This window comes from Pelobates fuscus, chromosome 11 (assembly GCF_036172605.1).
Source record: "Pelobates fuscus isolate aPelFus1 chromosome 11, aPelFus1.pri, whole genome shotgun sequence".
Lineage (NCBI taxonomy): Eukaryota > Metazoa > Chordata > Amphibia > Anura > Pelobatidae > Pelobates > Pelobates fuscus.
The window spans coordinates 85168465-85194139 of record NC_086327.1 but is presented as its reverse complement, the minus strand read 5'-3'; the positions used below and the strand labels follow the sequence as shown (position 1 = coordinate 85194139).

Genomic DNA, 25675 nt, shown 5'->3' with positions numbered 1-25675 from the left:
CATGAAAATCGAAAGTCTCTGTGCTATTTCTCAACACATCCAAAAAAATCGTTCAGAGATCACCAATAGTATGATGTGCATCTCAACATGAATTAAATTTTCTCAAATGATTCTCTTCCAAGTACCATAACCATTACAGCCTGCTGTTTTTTTCCAAGTCTTTTATAGCTTAATATGAACAATGTATTTCAAATTATATATTACACTAACCTTACATAATGTAATGGTGACAAAAGTGGGTTCTCCATTTTTCTGCTACTATAGCAAAGTTACACTTATGCCATTAAGCAAAAGCACTGATTAAAAGGAAAAAAATGGTAATGTTGATAAATTAGTCATGACTACATACCATAGAACACATTTTAGTTCATATGTCCTATCTACATTCATATTCTCTGCTGAGAAAATGAGTTACCTTGTTTATATAGACATGCTCAAACCATCTTAAAGTCCTCAGAGACATTGATTTCATGCCGGGGGATTCTGAAACAGTAGAATATAATGAATACAATAAAATGCTCAAGTCAGTAATTCGTTTAAAACCAACATTATAATGGTAATTATTATCATTTTTATTTTATAGAGAGTGTTACCATATTTTTAGTGGAGAGATATGGCAGCAAGTAATTGGCAGACAAAATAAAGTTAACAGACACGAGAAGTGAAGAAGGCCCTACACCCATAGCCCTGCTAAAATGTGCTTACAGTATTGGAGGAAGTGGTGTAAAGGAACGCAAGGGGAAGAATAGGATGTCAGGGGAAAGCAAATGTTTATGGGTGTGGTCTGTCTCTAGTTAACCATGTAAAAGTGGAGTGTGGGCAAACCATATAGTGTAAGGTGAGAGAGAGTGAAGTGGACTGTGAAAGTACAGGTTATAGTGGAAGGACAGGTAGACTATTGTAATAAGAGAGGTTATCTATGGGATAAATAGAAAGAGATAATTTGGCAAATGAAACTAATTGAGTTGGTTTGTATTTCTGAATAAAAGAGGATATGTAATGAGAGATGGATTGTCATAAAGACTTTGTATGTTAACATAAGTCATGTGAATTGGATCTGAAGGGTACAGGAAGCCAATTTAAGGACTGGCAAAGTTGGTGAGGGCTGTGAGATTAGTGGTGGGAAAGGAAGATAGTACAGCATTCATGGCGTACTGTAGTGGGCAATGCAGGTACTGGGAAGGCCAATGAGAAGTAAGTTCCAATATTCATGGCATTAAATGATGAGTCCATGGACAAGTGTTCTAACAGCATTTTGCTTTAGATTGGATTATATACATAAAATGTGTTAAGATGGAAGTTACATAATTTGGAGACAGACTGAATATGTAGGGTGTAAAGAAGAGACCCAAATCTAAAGTAACATCATGGCACCAAGCTTGAAGGGTTGGATAATGGGTGTTTCATTGACCTGCTACAAAATAGAAGATGCAGTTGAAATATTTCAAGAAGGAAATTTAAGAAGTTCAGATTTGGAAATACTGAATTTTAGAAACCTGGACATCATCCAGTTTAAGATCGGTAGAAGGGCAATAAGGGGAGGGCAGATGGTAGAGGAGGATAGGTAAATTTGAGTGATGTCAGCATATACAAATTCTAAATGAGTGTTGGGAAAGGTAGAATGAGAATCAAGAAAATCAGTGTTGGGAAGGACAAGGTTTCAAAGGTTTGAAGAAGTGAATGGTTGAAAGGTTGAGGAGAACTGAAATAGAGTAATCATTGAGAACATTTTATTATGAGATTGGCAATTGCATGTTTGAGTGAAGACAACAGAAGAGAGAGGCTGAAATGTGTATTGGGAAGTAAACAAGGTTAAGAAAAAGATTTGTTAAGATGGAAGTTACATAATTTGGAGACAGACTGAATATGTAGGGTGTAAAGAAGAGACCCAAATCTAAAGTAACATCATGGCACCAAGCTTGAAGGGTTGGATAATGGGTGTTTCATTGACCTGCTACAAAATAGAAGATGCAGTTGAAATATTTCAAGAAGGAAAGATAAGAAGTTCAGATTTGGAAATACTGAATTTTAGAAACCTGGACATCATCCAGTTTAAGGGTTTAAGGGTAGATGCCATTTTTAGTTTGGTTGAGCTTGTCAATCAAGTAATATGCAAAGTCGTTGACCGTGAGATTAGTGTGAGGAGTGATTGCAACAGGGCAAAGTAAGGGGTTAGTAATAAGATATTGGAAAGGCATTTCAAGATACGAGGATAGTTGCTGATTAGGTAAAATATTCTTGATTGGCAAGGGATAGGACAGAGCTATAAGATTGTTTCATTCATTTGTCTTGGTGCAAGACTTCCTCCATTTGTATTCTGCTCTATTCTACCTCCAATCCAATGCAGAGTTCCAGGCTGTTGTCGAGCAAGTGTCGATCATCATAAATAGGGGGTTCTAACAGTTTTTGTTAGCTCTCCACCTCCTTTGCCTTCCGTCCAATTAAATAGGGTTTCTTGGTGTAGGTGAGGTTGTTGTTGAAAGGTGTACCTCTGGCCAGATGGAAGTTCCAGCTGGTTTGCATGCCTCTCCCGCTGGTGCAATTCTGTCTTTCATGGCCAAAAGAAATGGCTCCCATGTTGGTAAAAGGGTGCTTCTCTGCCTGGAGTGTGGACATAGGGAGGTGGTGTCAAGCTTCTGCATGCGATCCCCACCGGCATTCCATCTGATGCTGCACGCATGCATGCAGCGTGTTTAAGTTTTCGCCCAAATGAACTACCAAATTCGGCGTTTGCCGAACTGAACGCGGAATTCGGTCTAAAAATTACATCAGATGTCAGATTAGGAAGGTCAAGTACCTTCCACAAATAGTGGTCAATTCCAAGTGGAATTTGAACAATCAGAAGTAAGTGATGCCTATTTATGCTTATTTCTCCCATTCCTTGTTGCCTTGTTGTGGTTTCTTTGTAGTCCAATAGGGCGTTCCTTCTGTTTAGTCGTTTGGTACCTTTACTGGCTTTTGTCTCTCGTTTATCCTGCTTTCTCTAATCCTTTGACCTTGGCATGTTTAATCATTATTTGTTACCTCTGTAATCCTCTGACCTCGGCTTGTATTCTGACTCTGCTTATTTGTATACCCGGCCATTCTAAGGACCGGTATGACATATATTCATGCTTGTGATTCTGTCTGTGTGTTCTGGTTCCCGGATTCCTGACATTACAACAAGGACTTATTTATGGAACCTACAGACATATCGCAACAGTTGGCCAATTGTGGATCAATTTGCCCAGGCCTTGCAAACCATCCTAATGTGTACTACTCACTTACAGCTTGACGCACAGGACAATGCTATCCTAACGATAGGTCTAAGATAGCGTTTCTGATAAACCACCTGTCGAATAGAGACTTGGCATGGGCCAATACTATTTGGGAATCTAGTTCCTCTATTTCTTGTTCTTATGCTGAGTTCCTCTGAGCTTTTAAGAGGACATTTGACATGCCTGGTAGAGTCAGTTCTGCAGGCAAATCTTTGATGAGGATTAAGCATGGATCTAGATCTATAGCAGATTTTGCTATTGAGTTCCGTACTTTGGAATCAGAGGTTGTATGGAAAAATGACTTACTAGTATCCACTTTCCAGGAGGATTTAGCTGGATATATCTTAGATGAGGTAGCATCTAGAGAATTGCCTATCTTGCTTGAGGATCTTATAGATTTTTGGATTGTCATAGATAAGGGAGAGACACACTCATAGAGAGACTGAAAGAAGGTTATACTCCTATCCAGTCCCCAGTTTGCCGTCTACAGCCTTGCTCGCCTTACCACCTCCGCCTCCACCACCAGAACCCAATGCAATTAGGTGCCACTAAGTTAACAGAGGCTGAGAAATCCCATAGACAAAAGGAGGGCTTATGCCTTTATTGTGGTAAAAGAGGGCATTTAAGAAAGAAATGTCCTAGCCGTCCAGGAAAACTCCAGCACCTAAGGCCTAGTCAGGGGTCGGCCTTGGGTGTTATGACATTATCCTCTTCTAATTTAACAACTAGACTAACTATACCAGTCATACTTTATGTCAATGGTAGCACCATCACCACTGATGCCTTGACCGATTCAGGTGCAGCGGACAATTTAATAGACCAGGAATTTGCCAACTCTGCTGCCTTGTCTCTGATCCAAAAGGCTACACCCTTGGCCGTTGAGGCCATAGATGGTAGACCATTAGACAAACCTCTTGTCACACATGAAACCCAGTAATTGTGTATGTCTGTGGGGTTGGTGCACAAAGAAAAATAAATGTTTCAGATATTGCATTCCCCTGCTTGTCCCATCATTCTAGGTTTCGCCTGGTTGATGAAACACAACCTTGTTATTGATTGGGTAAATTCAGATATATTATCCTGGGGGAAGGAATGTTATTCTAATTGTCTTGAACAGGTACGTCCTATTTGCACAATTAATTTACCTACTGCCTCTCCTTTATCGACTTCTATACCTATGCAATATGCTGATCTTGCTGAAGTATTTGAAAAAAAGGAGGCTGATAGGCACCTCCTCATCGCACATGATTGTGCCATAAGCTTGTTGTCTGGTACTATGCTACCCAATGTAGGAAAAAGAGAATAGAATTATAGAGAAATACATATAGAAATCCTTAAAGAAAGGATTCATTAGGAGATCGTCATTCCCTGCAAGTGCAGGATTCGTCTTCGAATCTAAGAAAGAGGGTGATTTGAGACCCTGTATTGATTGCAAAGGTCTTAATAGGATCACTGTCCGTAATGCTTACCCCATTCCACTCATAACTGAGTTATTTTTTCCATTTATCGTTTATATTGATTCGTATTCATATTTATATTCATAGATACACCACATATTACATTTTGCATATTACATTTCTCTGACATGACTATTTACGCTTTCAACACTCACATTGCCATTTCTATGGCCTGTACAAGTTCGGTCGTTCACCGGTTTCCAATGTGGTGCCTACTGCAACATATCATGTTTTACTCTAATTTTATCAACCTGGGGAGGGGGAGGGATACAGAAAAGAAAAGGAGGGGGGAAAGTGGAGTCCCCAAAAAATAGAGGATCCAGCTTCTCATTGAAAACACTACATACCTAAGCCTCTACAAGCCTACTGGAACCCATAAGAAGCCTACAAAGTATTGGGACTATTATACGTATATATTTTTATTTTTATTCTATATTTACGCTTTTACCATATGTGATTAATTATATTCATTTTCACTTTTCTGTATAGCGCGACCTATTATTGTATTTCTGCCTTTTCTTTCTTGAGGACATTAGAGGGAACCTCATACCTATAGGTTGCAGCTTCTCTTCTGTTTTTAGCTCCCAATAGATCACACAGCGCTGATCCTATACCCATATACTGCATTTTACCTGGGATAGCATCTCTGATGATTGCATTATAACACAAGGAGAGAGGCTTTGTGAGTTTGCACAGTGATAAAAGGCTTGGTTTCAGTGTCGAGGTTTTGTTGCTAGCGACTGTATGTGTACTACGTGTTTGTATTATGTTTTTAACTCTTAGATAGAGATATAGGTCCCTAGGATCTAGGCCAAACTCTTCCTTTAAATCAGGGAATGGTTACACCTCGTCTCCCTTCAATAAGTCCTTGACTAGTCTCATACCTTTGTTCAACCACTTCCCCATCTGTTATCCCGGGGAGTATGCTGCTAGTGTTGTTATTGGTGCTTCTGTAAAGAGTCGTGGCGTGTCCACTACCATGGAACTCCAGGCTTTCCATGCTAGCAGCATGGTTTTCGAGCATCGTAGAGTCCAGCCTACGGGGGTTCGAGGCAGTGAACACGTCCACAAGTAATGAGCTGTGTCATGTGTGTCCAGGCACTCATTCTCTAGTGATAACCACAGTGGGGTGCGGGGGGAATTATAATTCCTAAGAAGCCGTATTTCTTGTGTTAGCAAGGATGCCCTGTAATATGCCGTTATATCCGGCATTCCTAACCCTCCTTTTGTGTAGGGGAGCCCCAGACACCCTTTGGCTACTCTCGGGGGCTTTCTCTTCCAAATGTGTGCATTGACCGTGCTTTGGAATTTTTTGAGCAGAGAGTTCGGAAGGGATATGGGCAGTGTTCTAAATAAATATAAGATATGTGGTAATACCATCATTTTGAGAAGGTTGATGCGACCTAGCCAAGATGTTTCCATGCCCTCCCATTTTTCAAGGGTAGTCTTGATTTTTGTGAGCATAGGGTAATGATTTTCTTTGGTCACCTTATGAGGGGATTCGACGAGCTTCACGCCTAGGTATTGGAGAGAGGTTGTGCGCCACTCGAAGGGGTGTTGTGCTTTTAATCTGTCCAGCACAGCTATTGGTAGGTTAATTGGCAAAGCCTGCGTTTTGGTTAAGTTTTTCTTATAGTACGATACGTTTCCGTATCTTGTCAGCAGACTCATAAGTGAGGGTAGTGAAGACTCTGGTTTGGTGACGAACAGCAGTATGTAGTCTGCAAACAAAGCCAGTTTTTTGGTGCCTCCCGGGGTATTCAGCCCATGTATGTTGGGGTCCTGTTTCACTATCCTTATCAGTGGTTCTAAGCATAGTATAAAAATGAGAGGGGAAAGGGTGCAACCCTGCCGGGTGCCATTGCGTATGTCAAGCCTATGAGATATGAAGCCTGTGCTAAACACTTTTGCTGATGGGTCTTGGTACAGTGCCATCATGCTGGACCTGAAAGCCTGTGGAAACCCCATTCTGGTGAGTGTGTGTTGCATATATGTCCAGTGCAGGCGGTCAAATGCCTTTTCAGCATCTAGCGCCAGTAACAATCCAGCTTGGTGTGAGGCATTAGCCCATTCTACCAAGTTCAGGAAGTGTCTGGTGTTGTCCCCTACTTGCTGGCCTTGGACAAAGCCTGCTTGCTCTTCCGAGACGAGGTCTGGAAGGATTTTTTTGAGTCGGGATGCTATGAGCTTGGCGTATAGTTTAGTGTCTGCATTCAAAAGGGAAATTGGGCGTAAGTTTGCGCAGTGCGTGGGCGGTTTGTTGAGTTTAGGTAGTGTTACGATATGTGCCTCCAGCATTTCTTTGGGCAGAGTACCAACTTCTTTTATGTGATTAACTAATTTGGTGAGGGGCGCGATCAGTTGTTTGGCCATGTAATAGTAGTTGGATAACCCATCGGGTCCAGGGGCCTTATGTTTGGGTAGAGATTTGATTGCGGTTTCCACTTCTTCTGTGAATGGGCGTTTTAGTTGAGTACACTGTGCTTGTGTTAGGCTTGCTAAAGGCGCTCTATCTAGAAATTGGGTGATTTCATCATCTGTCGGTTGGTGTGTTTGAGGGTCATTTTCTAATTGATACAAGGAGGCGTAGTATGTCGCTAATTCATTCACTATATCTTGGGGATTATATAGTTTATCTCCAGTGGAGGAAGTCATGTATGGGATTTTGGATTGAAGTTTTGTTTGTTTCGCTTTCCTGGCCAAGAGTCTACCTGCTTTGTTGCCCATAACGTAGTGTGATTGCTAAAGGAATCGCAGATGGCGTTCAGTGTCAGCAAGGTAGAGATTGTGTAGTGCCGTTCTAAGTGACATTAGCTGTTTGTATCGTAGGATGTATTTTGTGGATAGATTCCACCTTGGCCAAGTCTTGCTCTCTGTTGTGCAGTGTCGTCTTATGTTGTCTTTTGGTTCTAGCTCCTATTTGAATCAGTTCGCCCCTTATGACCGCCTTATGGGCCAGCCATTGTGTGGTTTCTGATGATGGGCAGTGAGCATGGTCATTGAAGTAGCTCTCTACTCAGGCTTGTACTCTCCGAAGGTGTTCCGGTGTGTCTAGCAAACTGTCATTGAGACGCCACGTGCCTCGTCCCCTTGCTGGATACGGTGTTTTCACGGTCATCGTTTGTGGGGCGTGGTCGGACCACGTAATCGGTCCTATATGTACGTTAGTGGCAAAGGGCAGTGTTTTGGTGTCCAGTAAGCAGAGATCTATTCTCGTGTATGTCTTATGAACCTCTGAATTATATGTGTATTCTCTCCCGCTTGGGTTAAGACTTCTCTATGTGTCATATAAGTCGTGTTCGCGCAGCAGTTTCCTAAGGTGTTGGCCCAGTGAGAGTGAGTGTTTCTGTGGTGGTTTGTTCTCTTCTCTTTGTATGTCAACCTCGGGGTCCGGGGCACAATTAAAGTCCCCACATATGATTGTGTGACCTGTTTTAAGCTTGTCGATTTTCCGAAATACCGTATTGAAGAAGGATTTTTGTCTATCATTTGGCACATAGATTGATGCTATTGTCACCAACAAACCATTTAAGGAACCTGCTAGTATCAGTATTCTCCCATCCCTACTCGCATATTGATTGGACGGTTTAAATGCCCAATCGCCATGGAAGTATAGAGAAACACCCTTGGCCTTGTTGTTGGACATTGCATGGTAACCTTGGGGATAGTTTTTAATATTAAATTTCGGTGGGTTTCTAGCACAGAAGTGGGTCTCCTGTAAAGCGACAACTGCCGCCTTGGATTTAATCATGTCTTGCGCTGCTAGTCTCCTTTTGTGTGGGCTATTGAGGCCTTTAACATTGAGGGTAAATACTACTAAGGAATCACCCGTGATCTTGGTACATTGGTTTGCTGTGTGGGGGCCTCGAGGCGTTGGTTGCGCCTCGGGGCAGGCAGTGTGAGATCGGTCCAGGGAATGAAAAGATGGGAAAAGATGCAATAAACAGGGGTGAAAGCTTGGCTGAAAAATAACTAAAGTATATACAAAGCGCCCTTGGATATACTGGTGCTCTACTTGGCTGAGGTGTGAGTAGGTAGGACATCCCCCTCTCACTTCTCATCCTGGGGTCGCACCTGAGTGAGTGGGCCGGGTGTGTGACAGCCTTTCGTTTTAGGGATATGTTCCCATCCCTTAACATTGTCCGGGATTGTGAATTAGAACTGAGACCCAATTACTCTAGATATCGTAACCTACTAAGCCGCTCCGTTTCCTACTAGGCACAGTGCTGGTACAAGGTTGTGTAGATCGTATGAGCTATAACATAGCTACCTTGCCCATCAACCTCCCATTTGCTGCTCTAGTCGTGGGAATTGTGTTTACCTCTATAACCTCGTAGGTCGGCCTGTAGCCCCCTTTGCTTGTGCGTTTTAAATTAAAGTGTCCCCTTTTCCCTGGGTCCCTGCTCTCATGGGGTGTTGTGGGCGTTATGTGTTATACATATGCTAGTGCAACACATGTTATTACATACTCACGAACCAAGTACATTTGCATGGCACAAAGCTGAAGGGCAACATTGAATCAGATTGTCTCTAAGTGTCCATTCATGGCAGAAGTTACGTGTCATGTCTCTATTAGGTCAGGTACCGGAGCCTTATTCTTCCCTGCGTGGCGAGCCCGCCATCTGCCATTCTGCGTGCGGCTGTAGTGGTCGAAGCGGTCTGGGCCTGCAGCGGGAATAGACCCCATTCTTTTAGTAGGCGCATACCCACTTCCGGTTCGTTGACGGTGTGCGTTTTGGCGTTTTTCCATATGAGCAGTTTTGTAGGGTAACCCCACCAATATTGTATGTTATTGTTTCTCAGGGTCTTTGTAACGGTAATGAACTCTCGCCGCCTGCTCATTGTCAAAGCCGATAGATCTGCGTATAATTGCACACCAGCGTACGGTTCAGGCATTGCAGGTGTTTTCCTTGCCGCCAGCAGCAGGGAGTCTTTCGTTTTGTAATAATGGAAATGAGCTATCACGTCACATGGGGTGTCTTGGCGCAGGTTCTGCGGTTTTGGTAATCTGTGGGCTCGGTCCATGAGCCATTCTGATTCTGCTATATCCGGCACCATGGACTTGCAGAGAGATGTTAGATAGTGAGGCAGTTGGTCTCTTGAGATGCTCTCTGGGATTCCGCGAAAGCTTATATTGTTGCGTCGTGAGCGGTCTTCCATATCCGCTATTTTTCTTTTTAGGAATTGCTGTTTCTCCACCAATGATTGAATGGTGTCTGATACGGCATCCTGCGCCACGCACAATTCATCAGTTCTGGCTTCCAAATTATTTGTTCTTTCACCCAGACCTGCTATCTCTTTCTTGATGTCTTTTGTGTCTTTTATTAAATCAGCTTGCACTAGCCTGAAGTCCTGCAACATGGCATAAAGTTTTTTTTCAGTAACTGGAGCGTCTGTGTATTGTTGCTCCTCGTGGTCTGATGGTAGGTTTGAGGCCTGTGAGGATTCCTGCTCCTCGCCGCCATCTTGTGCCGGCCGCGACCGGTCTTTTTTAGTGGTGCGAATCGGGTCCGTCAGCTTTGTTTGTTTTGCCGGGGCCATCTGAGGTTGTAGGGAGGTACCTCGTCGGTGTTTGCCGTTTGCCGGGATTGAGAGCTGCTGTCAAATCACGCTGTAGGCAGGGCCGGATTAAGAGCCCAGTGGGCCTGGTGCTGACAATTATGATGGGGCCTAATTACAGAATCTTATCGACCAAAAACACTAAAACGGTCATACCTCCCAAGCGTCATGTATCTGATGGAGATGGTGTTGGAGGGAAACTCATAGGATGCAGCTATAAGAAAACACATACTCTATGCTAATCTCTCTCTAATTTATGCTTTCATCTTTCAAGTAAATCCATACCCCCTAACAGCAGTGTCCAGTGAAGCAGGAAGTCAATGGGCGGGGTAAAAGGGGGGGCCACTAGTGCGAATCACGTCACCAGACCTGCCAAAAGGGGAGAAAATGCCCAAAAAGGGGGCATGTCTGTCCAAAGAATTGCATGTCAGGCTGCCCGCCAATCCTGCAGGCTGGCCAACTAAGGGCATACTATGCATGCAGCACCCTGAGCTTGACATAAATGCGTCTAATGATGCTCTCACTCAATGCTTTCTAAGGACTGTCCCCTAGCACTCGCTGGTCCACTTGTCTCCTTATCTTCTTACTAGCAGGCAGAAGTTCCTGATATACAGACAGAGAAAAGGTGTATGTAGTGAGTGTAGAAGAAAGGAGGGGACATACCACAGTGTTAGAGAGACCAACAGCATTACCTAAACTAATTTTATTGTCAGCCAGTCCACACAGGTTTTGTTCCCATACATCCCATACATCCCTCTTAAGCTTTAAAGGGACACTATAGTCACCAGAACAACTACAGCTTATTGTATTTGTTCTGGTAAGTAGAATCATTCCATTCAGGGCTATGTTGGACTTGTGCTGGCTCTGCCCCTGATCTGCCTAGTTAACAGTCTCAGCCAATCCTATGGGCAAGTATTGTAATTTGCTCAGACCACCACTTCTGATGATGTCAGCAGACAGTCAGTTCAGAGGCAGAGCAAGCAGCTGCAGACTTGAATACAAGTTCTATTTTACTATACTTAGGGAGACAAGAAGGGGCCAGGGTGGTGGTTTTAACATAATAGGGTCAGAAATACATGATTGTGTTCCTGACCCTGTAGTGCTCCTTTAAGCAAGAGTATGTGAAGAGTAGTTAGGGTTGCCACCTTTCTTGGGAAAAAATACCAGCCTTAATCATTTGTATAATCACAAGGAGTGACATCAGAGACAATTCTGTAAAATCACCAACAAACTACTCACAGTTTGATTCTGCTGTATAGATGGATTGCTCCCAATGTCTCCCTGTCTCCCAGTGTCTCAGTCTCGCAAGTCACCCAGTGTCTCAGTGTCCCTATGTATCACAGTGTCAGTGTCCCCATGTCGCCCAGTCCCCTAGTCTCCCAGTGTCTCAGTGTCCCCATTTATCCCAGTGTCCCAATGTCTCAGTGTGTCCCCATGTCACTAGGATACTGGGGACACAGTGAGACCTGGGGACACGGAGAGACATGGGGACACTGAGAGACCCGGGAACACACAGACATGGGGACACTGGGAGACATGGGGACACTGAGACATTTAGGGAAACTGGGAGAAATGGGGAAACTGAGACACTAGGGACACAGACACTGAGACATGGGGACACTGAAACATTTGGGGACACTAAGACACTAGGGACACAGAGACATGGGAACACAGACACTGGGAGACTATGGGACACTGGCTGGGAGACAGACACTTGGGGACACTGGGAGACATGGGGACAGTTGTGGGCATAGACATGGGGACACTGGGACATATAGGGACACTGGGAGACATGCGGACACTAGGCACACTGAGACACTAGGAACACAGACACTGGGAGACATGGGGACACTGCAACATTTGGGGACACTAAGACACTAGGGACACAGAGACATGGGAACACAGACACTGGGAGACTATGGGACACTGGCTGGGAGACAGACACTTGGGGACACTGGGAGACATGGGGACAGTTGTGGACATAGACATGGGGACACTGGGACATATAGGGACACTGGGAGACATGGGGACACTAGGCACACTGAGACACTAGGAACACAGACACTGGGAGACATGGGGACACTGCAACATTTGGGGACACTAAGACACTAGGGACACAGAGACATGGGAACACAGGCACTGGGAGACTAGGGGACACTGGCTGGGAGACAGACACGTGGGGACACTGAGAGACATGGGGACACTGAAACATTTGGGGACACTAAGACACTAGGGACACAGAGACATGGGAACACAGACACTGGGAGACTAGGCTGGGAGACAGACACTTGGGGACACTGGGAGACATGGGGACAGTTGTGGACATAGACATGGGGACACTGGGACATATAGGGACACATGGGGACACTAGGCACACTGAGAGACATGGGACACAGACACTGGGAGACTTGGACACTGAGACACTAGGGACACTGGCTGGGGGACATGGGGACACTGGGAGAAATGGGGACATAGTGTCTCCGTGTCCCAATGTCTAAGTGTCTACCAATGTCCCTATGTTTCACAGCGTCCCCATGTGTCTCAGCATCCCCATGTGTCCTAGTGTCTCAGTGTCCCCATGTTTTCCAGTGTCCTCAAGTGTCTGTGTTCCCAGGTCTCCCAGTGTCTGTGTCCCCATATGTCCTAGTGTCTGTGTCCCCTAGTGTCTGAGTGTCCCCATATGTCCCTTAGTGTCCCCTAGTGTCTCAGTGTCCCCTAGTGTCTCAGTGTCCCCCTATCTTTCCCCCCATCCCTCACTTACTGTAGAGCTGTTGTCTGGACTCTGTGCTGTGTTGCTGCTCCCTCATGGATCAGTGAGTAGTAGAGAGAGGCAGGGATATGCTGTAACTTCCTATACCTGCCTCTCTCCACACACAGTGACCCCTACTGTCCGGTGCTGGTATTGCAGAGTAATCTCCATTTATTCTGAGAAAAATACCTGCATTTGTATTGCTGGTATTACTGCTATACTGGCACGGCCACACAGCCTCAAATACCGGCTGTGCCAGTAAAATACCAGTCAGGTGGCAAACCTAAGAGTAGTGTTTAAAAAAAAAAAAATATATATATATATTTTTTTTTTTTTTAAATGGGCCTATTCCATGGGCCTGGGCCTGGAGCTGCAGCTCCATCAGCCCCTATGTTAATCCGGCCCTGGCTGTAGGCTGTGCCGGACCGGGAGCTCTCACTCCTTGCGTCCGTCCACCTCGGCAGTCGGCCACGCCCCCTATAACTGAGTTATTTGATTGTGTCAAGTGGTCTAAGTATTTCACAAAACTTGATCTCAGGGGTGCATATAATCTAGTGAGGATAAGACAGGGGGATGAATGGAAAATGGCTTTCAACACACACAGCGGGCATTATGAATACCTGGTGATGCCTTTTGGGTTATGCAATGCCCCTGCAGTCTTTCAAGAACTGATAAATAATGTTCTATGTGATGTCTTACCCTTATGCACTGTTGTCTACTTATATGACATCCTCATTCATTCATCAGATCTCAAAACACATAATCAACATGTTAGGATGGTGTTGCACATGCTACTTCAACACGTATTGTCCTGTAAACTAGAGAAATGTCTCTTTGATCAGACTACAGTGCAGTTCCTCAGTTATGTCATCTCTGAAAAAGGATTCAGTATGGATCCTTCTAAATTAGAAGCCATTACATTTTGGCCACGTCCTCAAGGACTTAAGGCTATCCAAAGATTTATTGGGTTCTCAAATTATTATAGGAAATTTATAAAGAATTTTACAATGATGTATTGTGTTGGATATCATTCCAGGGCCATATCAAAGAAGCAGGATAACAAAATTACTTGCCTGTTTGGGAAGATTTATGGAGCGCTCCTACTTGTTAGTATGCCTTTCTTTCATTGATGGCACACTGGTGGAAATCCACATTGTTATTTTATTAGATTACAAAATATTTGTTCTCTGTAAAAGTTAAAAGTCCTCTGTTTTTCCTCGCCTACGTATACTTTTTAAACCTAGATATTTAGATTACAGGATAGGGATTCAAATAAAAACAGCTGACAAAACTGCATGTATCTTGTCTGAATCCTTTGAAAGCCATCCCCTTCTAACCCTGCCCAGACTTTCATAAGCTGTACAATTACAGACTTCCCAATGAAGTCCAATATGAAGTCTTTTCAAAGTCAGGTATTCTGGGCATTTGCTGCCTCTTGAGTTTAACTCCACTGAGATAACCAAACCAGGAAATAACTGGACCTGTTGTCTGCTTGAAAGTCAGGTGGGTATAACCAGCCTAATTTTGAAATCATTTGAAATCTACCCTTTCTGCAAAGTGAAAAAAAAAAAAATTATTATAGGAAATTTATAAAGAATTTTACAATGATGTATTGTGTTGGATATCATTCCAGGGCCATATCAAAGAAGCAGGATAACAAAATTACTTGCCTGTTTGGGAAGATTTATGGAGCGCTCCTACTTGTTAGTATGCCTTTCTTTCATTGATGGCACACTGGTGGAAATCCACATTGTTATTTTATTAGATTACAAAATATTTGTTCTCTGTAAAAGTTAAAAGTCCTCTGTTTTTCCTCGCCTACGTATACTTTTTAAACCTAGATATTTAGATTACAGGATAGGGATTCAAATAAAAACAGCTGACAAAACTGCATGTATCTTGTCTGAATCCTTTGAAAGCCATCCCCTTCTAACCCTGCCCAGACTTTCATAAGCTGTACAATTACAGACTTCCCAATGAAGTCCAATATGAAGTCTTTTCAAAGTCAGGTATTCTGGGCATTTGCTGCCTCTTGAGTTTAACTCCACTGAGATAACCAAACCAGGAAATAACTGGACCTGTTGTCTGCTTGAAAGTCAGGTGGGTATAACCAGCCTAATTTTGAAATCATTTGAAATCTACCCTTTCTGCAAAGTGAAAAAAAAATAAAACACTCTTCACACAATGTTTTTCATCAAGCTATAGTGCTTTAGCGGTCTGGAGTGTCCCTTTAATAATTTATTAGGGTGTTACCCACCAACAGTTTTTTACTATTTCCTTTTTATATAAATTAAAATAAACATTTTAATTATTTTTGTCTTCAGGTTGCCTTCTTTTTTTTTAATTTGTGTTGTGTTATAAATGAAAGAGTAAAGCATAATATTCACCTCTGTGTCTTTAATAAAATAATGATTTTACATCATTTTAAAACCAGTAAATTCTGGTACTTACAAATAACATTTGTACAAACATTCCAACAGTTTTTAACTTTCTGTGTCCATACATCTGTACAACTGTAATGTTTCATAAAAAAAAAACAGAAATGTGACTGTATGTCTGTAAGTATAATAGTCTAATAAATATAAAAAAGACCTACATCTGATTAAATCATTGAGACGTTTTTTGAGATGGACTGATTGTTTCATTAAATCCATAAACAACACACTCATGGATGGGCAACATATTCAGTACTTTTAAATGACCATACAAAACAAATCAAACAAACATAATAGACAAGCTGAATTCAAAATAATCAAAGGTGATGAAGGTCCTGTCCATGTGAGCTTACAGTCTAAAGTAAGTGGTATAGTTACATTCTATATAGGAACCCTAAAGTTTCATTAAAGGGACACTAGAGTCACCCGATCCACTACAACTTAATGTAGTGGTTCTGGTGTGTAAAGCATGTCCATGCAGGTTCAGCAATGTAAATGCTGCCTTTTCAGAGAAAAGGCAGTATTTACGTTGCTGGCAAGTAAAACTTTTAGGTGCAGTCAATCAGATGGCTACTAGAGGTGCTTCCTATTTCAGTGCTGCATTATGTGCATCACCTACTTTCAGTGTGTACTGAATACCACCCATACAGTTGTCTTGATTCAATGCATCACAATGAGGAGATGCTTATTGGTGCAGCATAGCATTTTGATGTGCATGCTCAATTGCCTCCCAATGCATTCCTCTGGGAAAGCATTGGATTGGCTGAGATCATCAAGAGTGATGATCTCAGCCATCGAGGCATGGCCAGCCAAAGCAAGACCAGTGCGGAGATGTAGAAAAGGTATTTTAAAATACCTTTTTACTCCATTTTGAGGGGGAAGGTCTAAACATGTATGCCAGCCCTGTTAGAAATACAGGTACTATAATGATCCTTTAACTCTCCGTGTTTGCACAAAATATAGAGAAGATAATGTGAGGATCAACTATATGTCCATGTTTATTGTTATGAAATGCAAGCTCATGAGACCAGTGGCACCTGCATTTTTTCTCACATGGCATTTAATTAATCAGGAAAACATCTTATATCCCTATAAATGACATGTTAGGATAATTAGCCTTTATATTTAGGTTTCCCTTTCTATATTGATGCTTACTAAAATATATCACTTTTTGTTTTCAATTTGCATTGTGTTTGCTACAAAATGTCAAGCAATTATATATTATATAATTCTATGTTTATTCGAATATCTCTTTTGATAGAAGCTTTTTGAAGGCCCTTTTAACTTCTTGGTTTCTCAAGCAGTAGATAATAGGATTAATCAATGGTGTCAGAACACAGAAGAGCATGGGAGAAAATATCATAATATCAGAAGAATCTCTAGGAGCAGGACCAACATAATATAAAAAGCCTACTGCAAAAAACACCGTAACAACAATGAGATGAGAGGAACAAGTAGAGAATGCTTTCTTCCTTCCTGCAGAAGATGCAATCTTCAAGATTGCGGCAATGATACGTATGTAAGAGACTGTGACAAATATAAATGGAACTATCGCAAGGAAAACACTAAAAACGGACACTAACACCTGGCTATGTTGTGTATCTGTGCAAGAAACTTTTAGCACTGGAGGAATATCACAAAAGAAACTAACAACTTTTCTGTCTTCACAAAAGTTTATTTGAGACGTCACTGAGGTGTGAAGAACTGCGTTCATGAATCCACTGGAGCAGCATCCCAGGACAAGACAAAAGCAGAATTTCTTGTTCATAATAACTAAATATCGGAGGGGGTTACAAATTGCCACATATCGATCATAGGCCATTGCTGTTAGCAAAAAGCATTCTGACCCTCCGAAGCAGGTAAAGAAATACAGCTGAGCAAAACACCTGTTGGTGGAAATTCTCCTGTTGTCTGTTATAGCGTTGAAGAGCATGGCAGGAAGAGTAACCGTAGAGTAACATATGTCTAAGATGGAGAGACAACTCAGGAAAAAATACATGGACTTGTGGAGATGGCTATCAATGTGAATAATGATAATGATGGCTAAATTTCCCATGAGGATCATTGTATACGTCATAGCCATCAAAACTGACAGTAGCACACGTTGCTCTGAAAAACCTAAAAGGATAAAATCACTTGAGTCAGAATGATTTTTCTCTGCCATTAAATTAACAAAAGGACACTTGAAATAAACCTCAGACTGATATGGTAACACAGCTTTGTCATACTTTATCTTTCTTTAAGGTTATGGGTTATTTTTCCAGCACTAAATCAACATCAATAATACATAAAATGCAAAAGAATGATAGCTTGCTCATGGGAAGAGCAAATACCAGATAAGTGTTGAAACTTTATGGAAAGTTCACATCTGTATCTCAGTTCTTCCAATGCCGTATAATAGAGGACACCACCGTTGCAAAATCCAAAGGGTAAAAAGCTGAAAGAGCAATACTGTTACCATCGGAAGAAGAATGTTTGAATAGTAATTAGAACAAATCCACAGGATTCTGCTGGGAACAAAAAAAGAAAAGATTTTCTAATTACTGAAATTTAAACCATAATAAAGCAGTCAGACATTTGGATCATCTGCATATTGAAATTGTAATCTTAACACAAAAATACACATTTTTATTACATTAAAAATATTTTTTTTGGCTGTCCATGCTAGATGTGCAAATGTTTTTAACTCTAGTTTATGATATTGTAAAGGTCTCTGCCTTCTCATTTCAAAAAAGTTTTAATTAACAGGTTTTTAAAACATATTTTAAAACCATTTTAAAAGAAAAATCTAACAATTGTAAACCAAATCAAAGTATGGGGCAAAAGAAGGGAAGAAGAAAAAAATAACATGAAAAAAAACAAACTAAAAAGCATTCACAAATAATGGTTAACTATAATTTAAATATACATACAGAACCGAATATGCAGAATCATAAAAGGACATTTCATGTAAAAATGTGCATAAATGTCAGGGTCTATGCACTAAATGCTGAATAGCTGCCAAGCAGCAGCTTATTGTTGCCATAGTTTTAGCACATTTGTCTATTCACAAAAGGCAAATTTAGTTATTTCAATTACATTTTCACCCATATAACATGGATGGATTGGCTATTCACGAATTGCAACTGCCTCCCACCTTGGTTGTTCCTTCATATAGACATGGGAAATTGCACCTAAAACTCTGACATGTGTTTTCACCAAAGTGAGAAATGCTGGGAAATCAAAGTGGATTCAAAGTGGATTTTTAAATTTAAAGCTAAAATAGCCAAACTGAAAATAGAATAAAAGGCAAGAAAAAAATTATTGAAAGCCGAAGGAACTTGGACTTGGAAATACTTAGTAAAATTTGCTTTAAACAAAAATAATACAATTCTTTTGAATGGATTTGTATTTTTTTGCTATTTGTTTAGTAATTGCTGAAATTGAGGAATTGTATGCATTAATGATTATACGGTAAGTATTTTTTTTTAAATTAGTTGCATCAGTAGAATAGTTTTGTATGTTGTTATTGAGTATACAGTACATTCCTTAAAATAGTTTGGTAATTGGCTGCAGAAACAGAGTGGTCTTATAGATTCTTAGTGATTATAAAGTGCCCCTTGTCTCACAGCCCTTGTGAAACAAACAGCATTATATCTGGTGATAAGCATACAGTACTTATAACTGTATACAATCTACACTGGTGCTCACATACCCATCTTATAGCTTTATTTGGCTGCAAGGCTGCATACATTATGTACAATTGCTTCTGAAAAAACCCAATAAGAAAACAAGAAGCTATGTATTAAACTGATATGTGAACTATTGATAGAAGTGTTACCTAATGTACCTATTTCCTTTGGCCCCATCAATAAATCCTTTCTCCACTCCATGGTGAGCACTGTGCTTAGGTGCCTGACATTGTGGTGCCATACAGACAGGGAGAATTCTTACAATTTATTTAAAAAGCTATTTTGGCCTTATATTCTTTGAATTCACAGCAGTTCTTAAATTAGTGAATAACTGTGTAAGCCTCTCTATTCCTAAATTACCATAATACAACCAAACGCCCTTAAAAAGACACAGTCACCCCCCTTGAAAAATTAGTATTTCATAAAGATAGAAACTTTATAATATATTCATATTGATTGTGTTAGAATTTCACTGAAATTCCAACCCAGTAAAGAAATATACTGAGAATATATATATATATAATTTATACAATTTATATATATATATATATATATATATATATATATATATATATATATATATATATATATATTTATATATAGACAAATGTTTAAAATAAATAAATATATATATATATATATATATATGTATATTAATACTTGGGTTTTGTTTTATTCTCATACTAAAATTAAAGTATATATATATATATATATATATACTTTAATTTTAGTATGAGAATAAAACAAAACCCAAGTATTAATATATGTATATGTATATATATATATATATATATATATATATATATATATATTAATATATATTATTTTTAGTATTTTATTGTCCAAATGCTCCAGTAATGCTTAACTTGCCTTCCCCAATAATAAATGCTAACTGAAGCACTATTTGTACGTCTCATATCCGTTTTATAAATAGTTTCTTGTTTGTTTGTTTTTTTCAGAAGCAACTGTACATAGTGTATGCAACATCGCAGCCAAATATTATTCCAGGCATTTTGGAAATCTCCATTGCCAAACACTCAAACCTATAAACTGGCTATGTGAGCACCAGTGTAGATTTTATACAGTTATACAAACTGTATCCTTGTCACCAGAAATAATGCTGTTTTTTTTTTGTTTTTTTGTTTTTTGTTTTTTACAAGGGCTGTGAGACAGTGGAAACTGCATAATCACTAATAATTTATAAAACACCTTTAGTTCTGCAACCAAATACTAAATAATTAAAAGAATGTACTGTATACTCACTAACATACATAACAACTCTACTGATGCAACAAATTACTAAAAAAAATACTCACGGCTTATTTATTAAAACATATAATGTCTCAATTAACAAATTATTTCCACAAAGTTATTTTGCCTTTCACCTATTTTTTTTTCACCAAATTAAACTGAACATTGTGTAGATAATGTCAATTTTACTGGAAATTGAATTTGGGTATTTATGTTTAGCAAACACTGTAAAATACAGTAATATATATATATTTAGGAACAACAGATAATATTGATTGTATATAAATTACGTACAGAAATCCCAGTGTCTGAAAAAAAGAATAATTATATTGCTCTTACAGGAGACAAAAGTACAATAAAGTGTAAACTTACGGTCCTTAATAGAGTAAACAATGCATGGCTACAAATAAATATTGTAAGTGTATCTTTGAGACCCACAATCCTCCACAGAATTAATCAATAGCTGTGATAAACATCTCTTTATATAGAGTTGAACAGACATCAACTCAAAAACAACTGGGCTCAAGAGACTCTGAATGTTAAAGGAGAAGTACAATGAATTAGCTAGATAATTACTGCTTTACACTGTTTTAATAGCCATAGCCCTTGAGTTTCATATTCCCTTCTCCATCCTCACTTGATGACATCACTAAAACAAAATTGCGGTCATTACAGTCTAAATATATAAAAAAGGAAACATGCTTATAAAGATAAAAAAGGTACGTTCTTATAAAGAAAATGTGTATGAGACCATTTAAAAAAAATTTGAAATACTATGATAAAACACTTTTATAGCAACAAATAAGAAATACACTTGTTTCCAAAGTTGTCGCTATTATTTCCCGACCAGCCACTTCTCTCTAAAGTGCCTATCACTACTGTTAGCAAGTATTAGCTATTTAATGATTGTTAAATTTCATCAGTTCTGGCAGCTCATTAACACCATTTGGTAAGCTTCTAACATCTTCCATTATTCCCTATGGCACCCTCCAACTGCTACTTATCCGGTGGTTTTCTATCAGAGGCGTAACTAGAAACCATGGGGCCCCAGTGCAAAAATTTCCCTGGGCCAGCCCCCCAAACGTCTACCCAACCATAGTCTACCCTCCCCCTCCCATACGTTCCCCCCACACATGCAGCCAAACAGATACACATGAGACACACACACATATGCAGAGACATACACACAGACACACACATACAGACAAACATACAGACACACACAACACACACATACATACAAACACACACATACATACAAACACACACATACATACAAACACAAACACATACATACAAACACACATGCAAATACACACACACAGAGACACACACATACATACAGACATACAAACACACATACATACAAACACATACACACACACAGACATACACACACACAGACATACATACAGAAATATATACAGACACACACACAGACATACATACACACAGATACAACACACACACACAGATATACATATACAAAGACACACATACAGACAGACACACATACATACATACATACACACAGACACACACATAAATACAGACATACAAACACACATACATACATACAAACACATACACACACAGACACACACACACACAGACATACATACATACAGAAATATATACAGACACCCACACAGACACACACACAGATATACATACACAAAGACACACATACATACATACATACATTCATACATACATACAGACAAACACATACACATGCATACATACAGACACATACATACACACACACACACAAACATACAAACATACAGACAGACACACATACAGACACACACACATTCAGAAACACACACAGTCACACACACATACATACAAACATACATACATAAAAACAGAAACACATACATACAGACATACACACACATACACATACATACATACAGAAACACACACACATACATACAGACACACAGAAAGACACATACATACAAACACACATAAACATTCATACAGACACATACACATACATTGACTCAATGCTTTCCGATGATGTTTTTCAACACGCTAGACACCCTCATGCAAAGCATTGTTTCATGGAGATAAACTCAGTGAAACTGCAGGAAGTACCTTTATTGGCTTTCTGATTGACAGCCATTAGAGGCAGTCTTAACACTGCAATGTTTACATTGGAGATTCTCTAAAATTGCAATGTTTTAAATTGCAGGGTTAAAAGAAACAGGGACACTGCACCCAGACCAAATTGCATAAGTCGGTAAGTGACATAAGAAAAGATATCCAAGACCTGGGCACACAAATGTTCCACATGGAAGCTAAGATGGCCGAGCACGCGGATGCCATAATGGTCTAGCAGACTGCGTCCAGCAACTAAAAAAGTAACTAGAATCACACAAAACCAAGCGTTTGGACCTAGAGGACAGGTCCAGAAGTAATAACCTCAGATTACAGGGAGTCCCAGGGTCGGTAGCACATGTTGATCTGTAGACTTGCCAACATGGCCTCCTGCATGCTATTCTCCCTAAAAAAGGCCGACAGACATGCTCCTCATGGACCGAGCTCACAGAGTAGCCAAAAAATTGCACAAATATAGGTGTTTTATATGTATTAAGGCCGTTTGGCCTGTATTTGTGGGAGGGGCTTAAATTAATTCACTCCCCTATATAAGGGACACCCCTTACCTGACTCATATCGCTTGAGGTCAGCATCAGAATGATTTCCACTTCCGGGTCATCCAGACGCCATTTTACCTGATTACTCCATGAGGTTTTCTAAGCAGAGCTGTGTCAGGAATCCGGCCTACCACCTTCTTTCTTCAATCCATCGCCATGGATGGTGCCCAAGTGACTCACAAACCGTAAGTCGATCTACCCGTTACGCCAGGCATCAGTCCCACGGCACCATTCACGGGTCAGGTCCTCACTTTACGGCTGCATTTTGTCTAAGTCTGTTCTAAAACTATTGCATGTTCATGCATATCATTTGTTTAAACCCCCTACCAGTCTTTGGGTGTACTACAGGCTTCTTAGACATTATCACATTTCATGTACAAACCAACGAACCACTGCATTTTCGCCTACACACTGACCCCTACCGGCCATTCGGTGTACTACAGGCTTCTCAGACATTATTGCATTTCATGTACAAACCATCAAACCACTGCATTTTCGTCTGCACACTGACCCCTACCGGTCATTCAGTGTACTACAGGCTTCTCAGACATTATTGCATTTCATGTAAAAACCAACCAACCACCGCATTTTTCACCTACACACTGACCCCGATCGGTCATTCGATGTACTACAGGCGTCTTAGACGTTTTTTGCATTTTCATATACAAACCAATAAACCACTGCATTTTCACCTACACACTGACCCCTACCGGTTTTGGTGTACTACAGGCTTCTTAGATATTATCGCATTTCATGTACAAATCAACGAACAACTCTTTTTTCGCCTACACACTGACCCCTACTGGTCTTTTGGTGTACTACAGGCTTCTCAGACATTATTGCATTTCATGTACAAACCAACAAAACACTGCATTTTTCACCTACACACTGACCCCTATCAGTCATTCGGGGTACTACAGGCTTCTTAGACGTTTTTGCTTTTCATGTACAAAACAATAAACAATAAACCACTGCATTTTCACCTACACACTGACCCCTACCAGTCATTCAGTGTACTACAGGCTTCTCAGACATTATTGCATTTCATGTACAAACCAACGAACCACTGCATTTGCGCCTACACACTGACCCCTACCGGTCATTCAGTGTACTACAGGCTTCTCAGACATTATTGCACTTCATGTACAAACCAACTAACCACAGCATTTTCGCCTACATGCTGACCTCTTCCGGTCAATCGGTATACTATAGGCTTCTCAGACTTTATTTCACTTCATAAGCAAACAAACTAACTACAGCATTTTCGCTTTTATACTGACTCCTATCTGCCAAACGGTAGGATTAACCCCTTAAGGACACATGATATGTGTGACATGTAATGATCCCCTTTTATTCCAGAAGTTTGGTCCTTAAGGGGTTAAAGGGTATTTTAACATACAATCAGCATTTCTGACCCCTACTGGTCAACAGCAAAACAGTCTTCACATGTCATATACAATTTTCCAGCCAATATAAATTACACATAAGATTGTTTTAAACATAACCATAAATTAAACTCCAGCACGGGCTCAACTTCAGGTTTAATTCACAATAATTTACATTTCACATCAAGACCAACAGTGGTTCTATCAACACTGCCACCTACAGGTCTGTCAAGTACATTGACAATTTTCATGGGGTTTTACAAACACCAAAACACTGACACCTATAGGTCAACAGACAAACAACATTTCACATACCAATCAGTATCCAACTACACTGCCACCTATAGGGCACTCGGCAGATCTCCAGTGCACTTGCATTTTGCAACACCATGTTCACTGACCCCTACCATTCAATAAGACATCCAACAATTCACATAGCAAGCACTATATCAACATCTGGTATAAATACATATATTATTACACAATAGCAGACGCATCTGTATATACGTAACTGGTAATATAGTTCACATACATTTTTCACAGCACGCTGCTCACGCAACAGACTTTCCCCTAGCAAGGGGACATACAACATACAAGGTGGAGACAGACCACATTTTCACTTGTACATACGGCACTTAATGGGTTAAGATTGATACATATTTAACCAGTATGGCTACGATGTTTAATATTTACACATCACGGCACTTTACTTTTCACATATACTGTACGTATTAAGATAAGCTTGGTCTATGCCATATTTCCTTATGCCATACAGTTTTATCCATTCAGGTTACAGTTACTACTAAAAAACCTATAGGGATTGTCAGGTTCAATACCATACTACCAAGTACATACACCTGCTCACGTAGTTATTCATCTCTTACCTTCCCTGGAATAGTAATAGTATACTGGCAATTAGGGTTCTAGGGCCCAATAGGTATTACCCCCTTTTTTCTCTGCATTATGCTTCGGTTAGTGGTCCCGCGAGGCCAACACCCTGCCTCACACTCGGAGGCATACACCCCTCGGGCCACTCGTGAGCTAGCCGCCTCGCATTGTATCATAGAGAGGGCCTCACCTGTCACTCCCCTTCCTATTTTCTGGTTACTGTCACCGAGAGGCCAACATCCTGCCACAACATTTGGTGGCCACTCAAAATCCCCTCGCGCCAAGCATAGATAGAGCCTCTCAAGCCACTTGGCAACTAGCAGGGCCTCACCAGTCACCAAAAAACACCAAGCCTAA

The 25675-nt window shown here is 40.5% G+C and overlaps 2 protein-coding genes across 2 annotated transcripts in view; both read right to left on the bottom strand.

Annotated features, from left to right (window-relative positions):
* ZBTB45 (zinc finger and BTB domain containing 45) overlaps window positions 1-25675 on the bottom strand; it is a 191584-nt gene that overhangs the window by 4758 nt on the left and 161151 nt on the right. The gene's annotated exons all lie outside the window — the stretch shown is intronic.
* Window positions 16695-17621, bottom strand: LOC134576898 (olfactory receptor 5AP2-like). Its single transcript, XM_063435575.1, has one exon. The coding sequence runs from the start codon at window positions 17619-17621 to the stop codon at window positions 16695-16697; it is 927 nt and encodes a 308-aa protein (XP_063291645.1).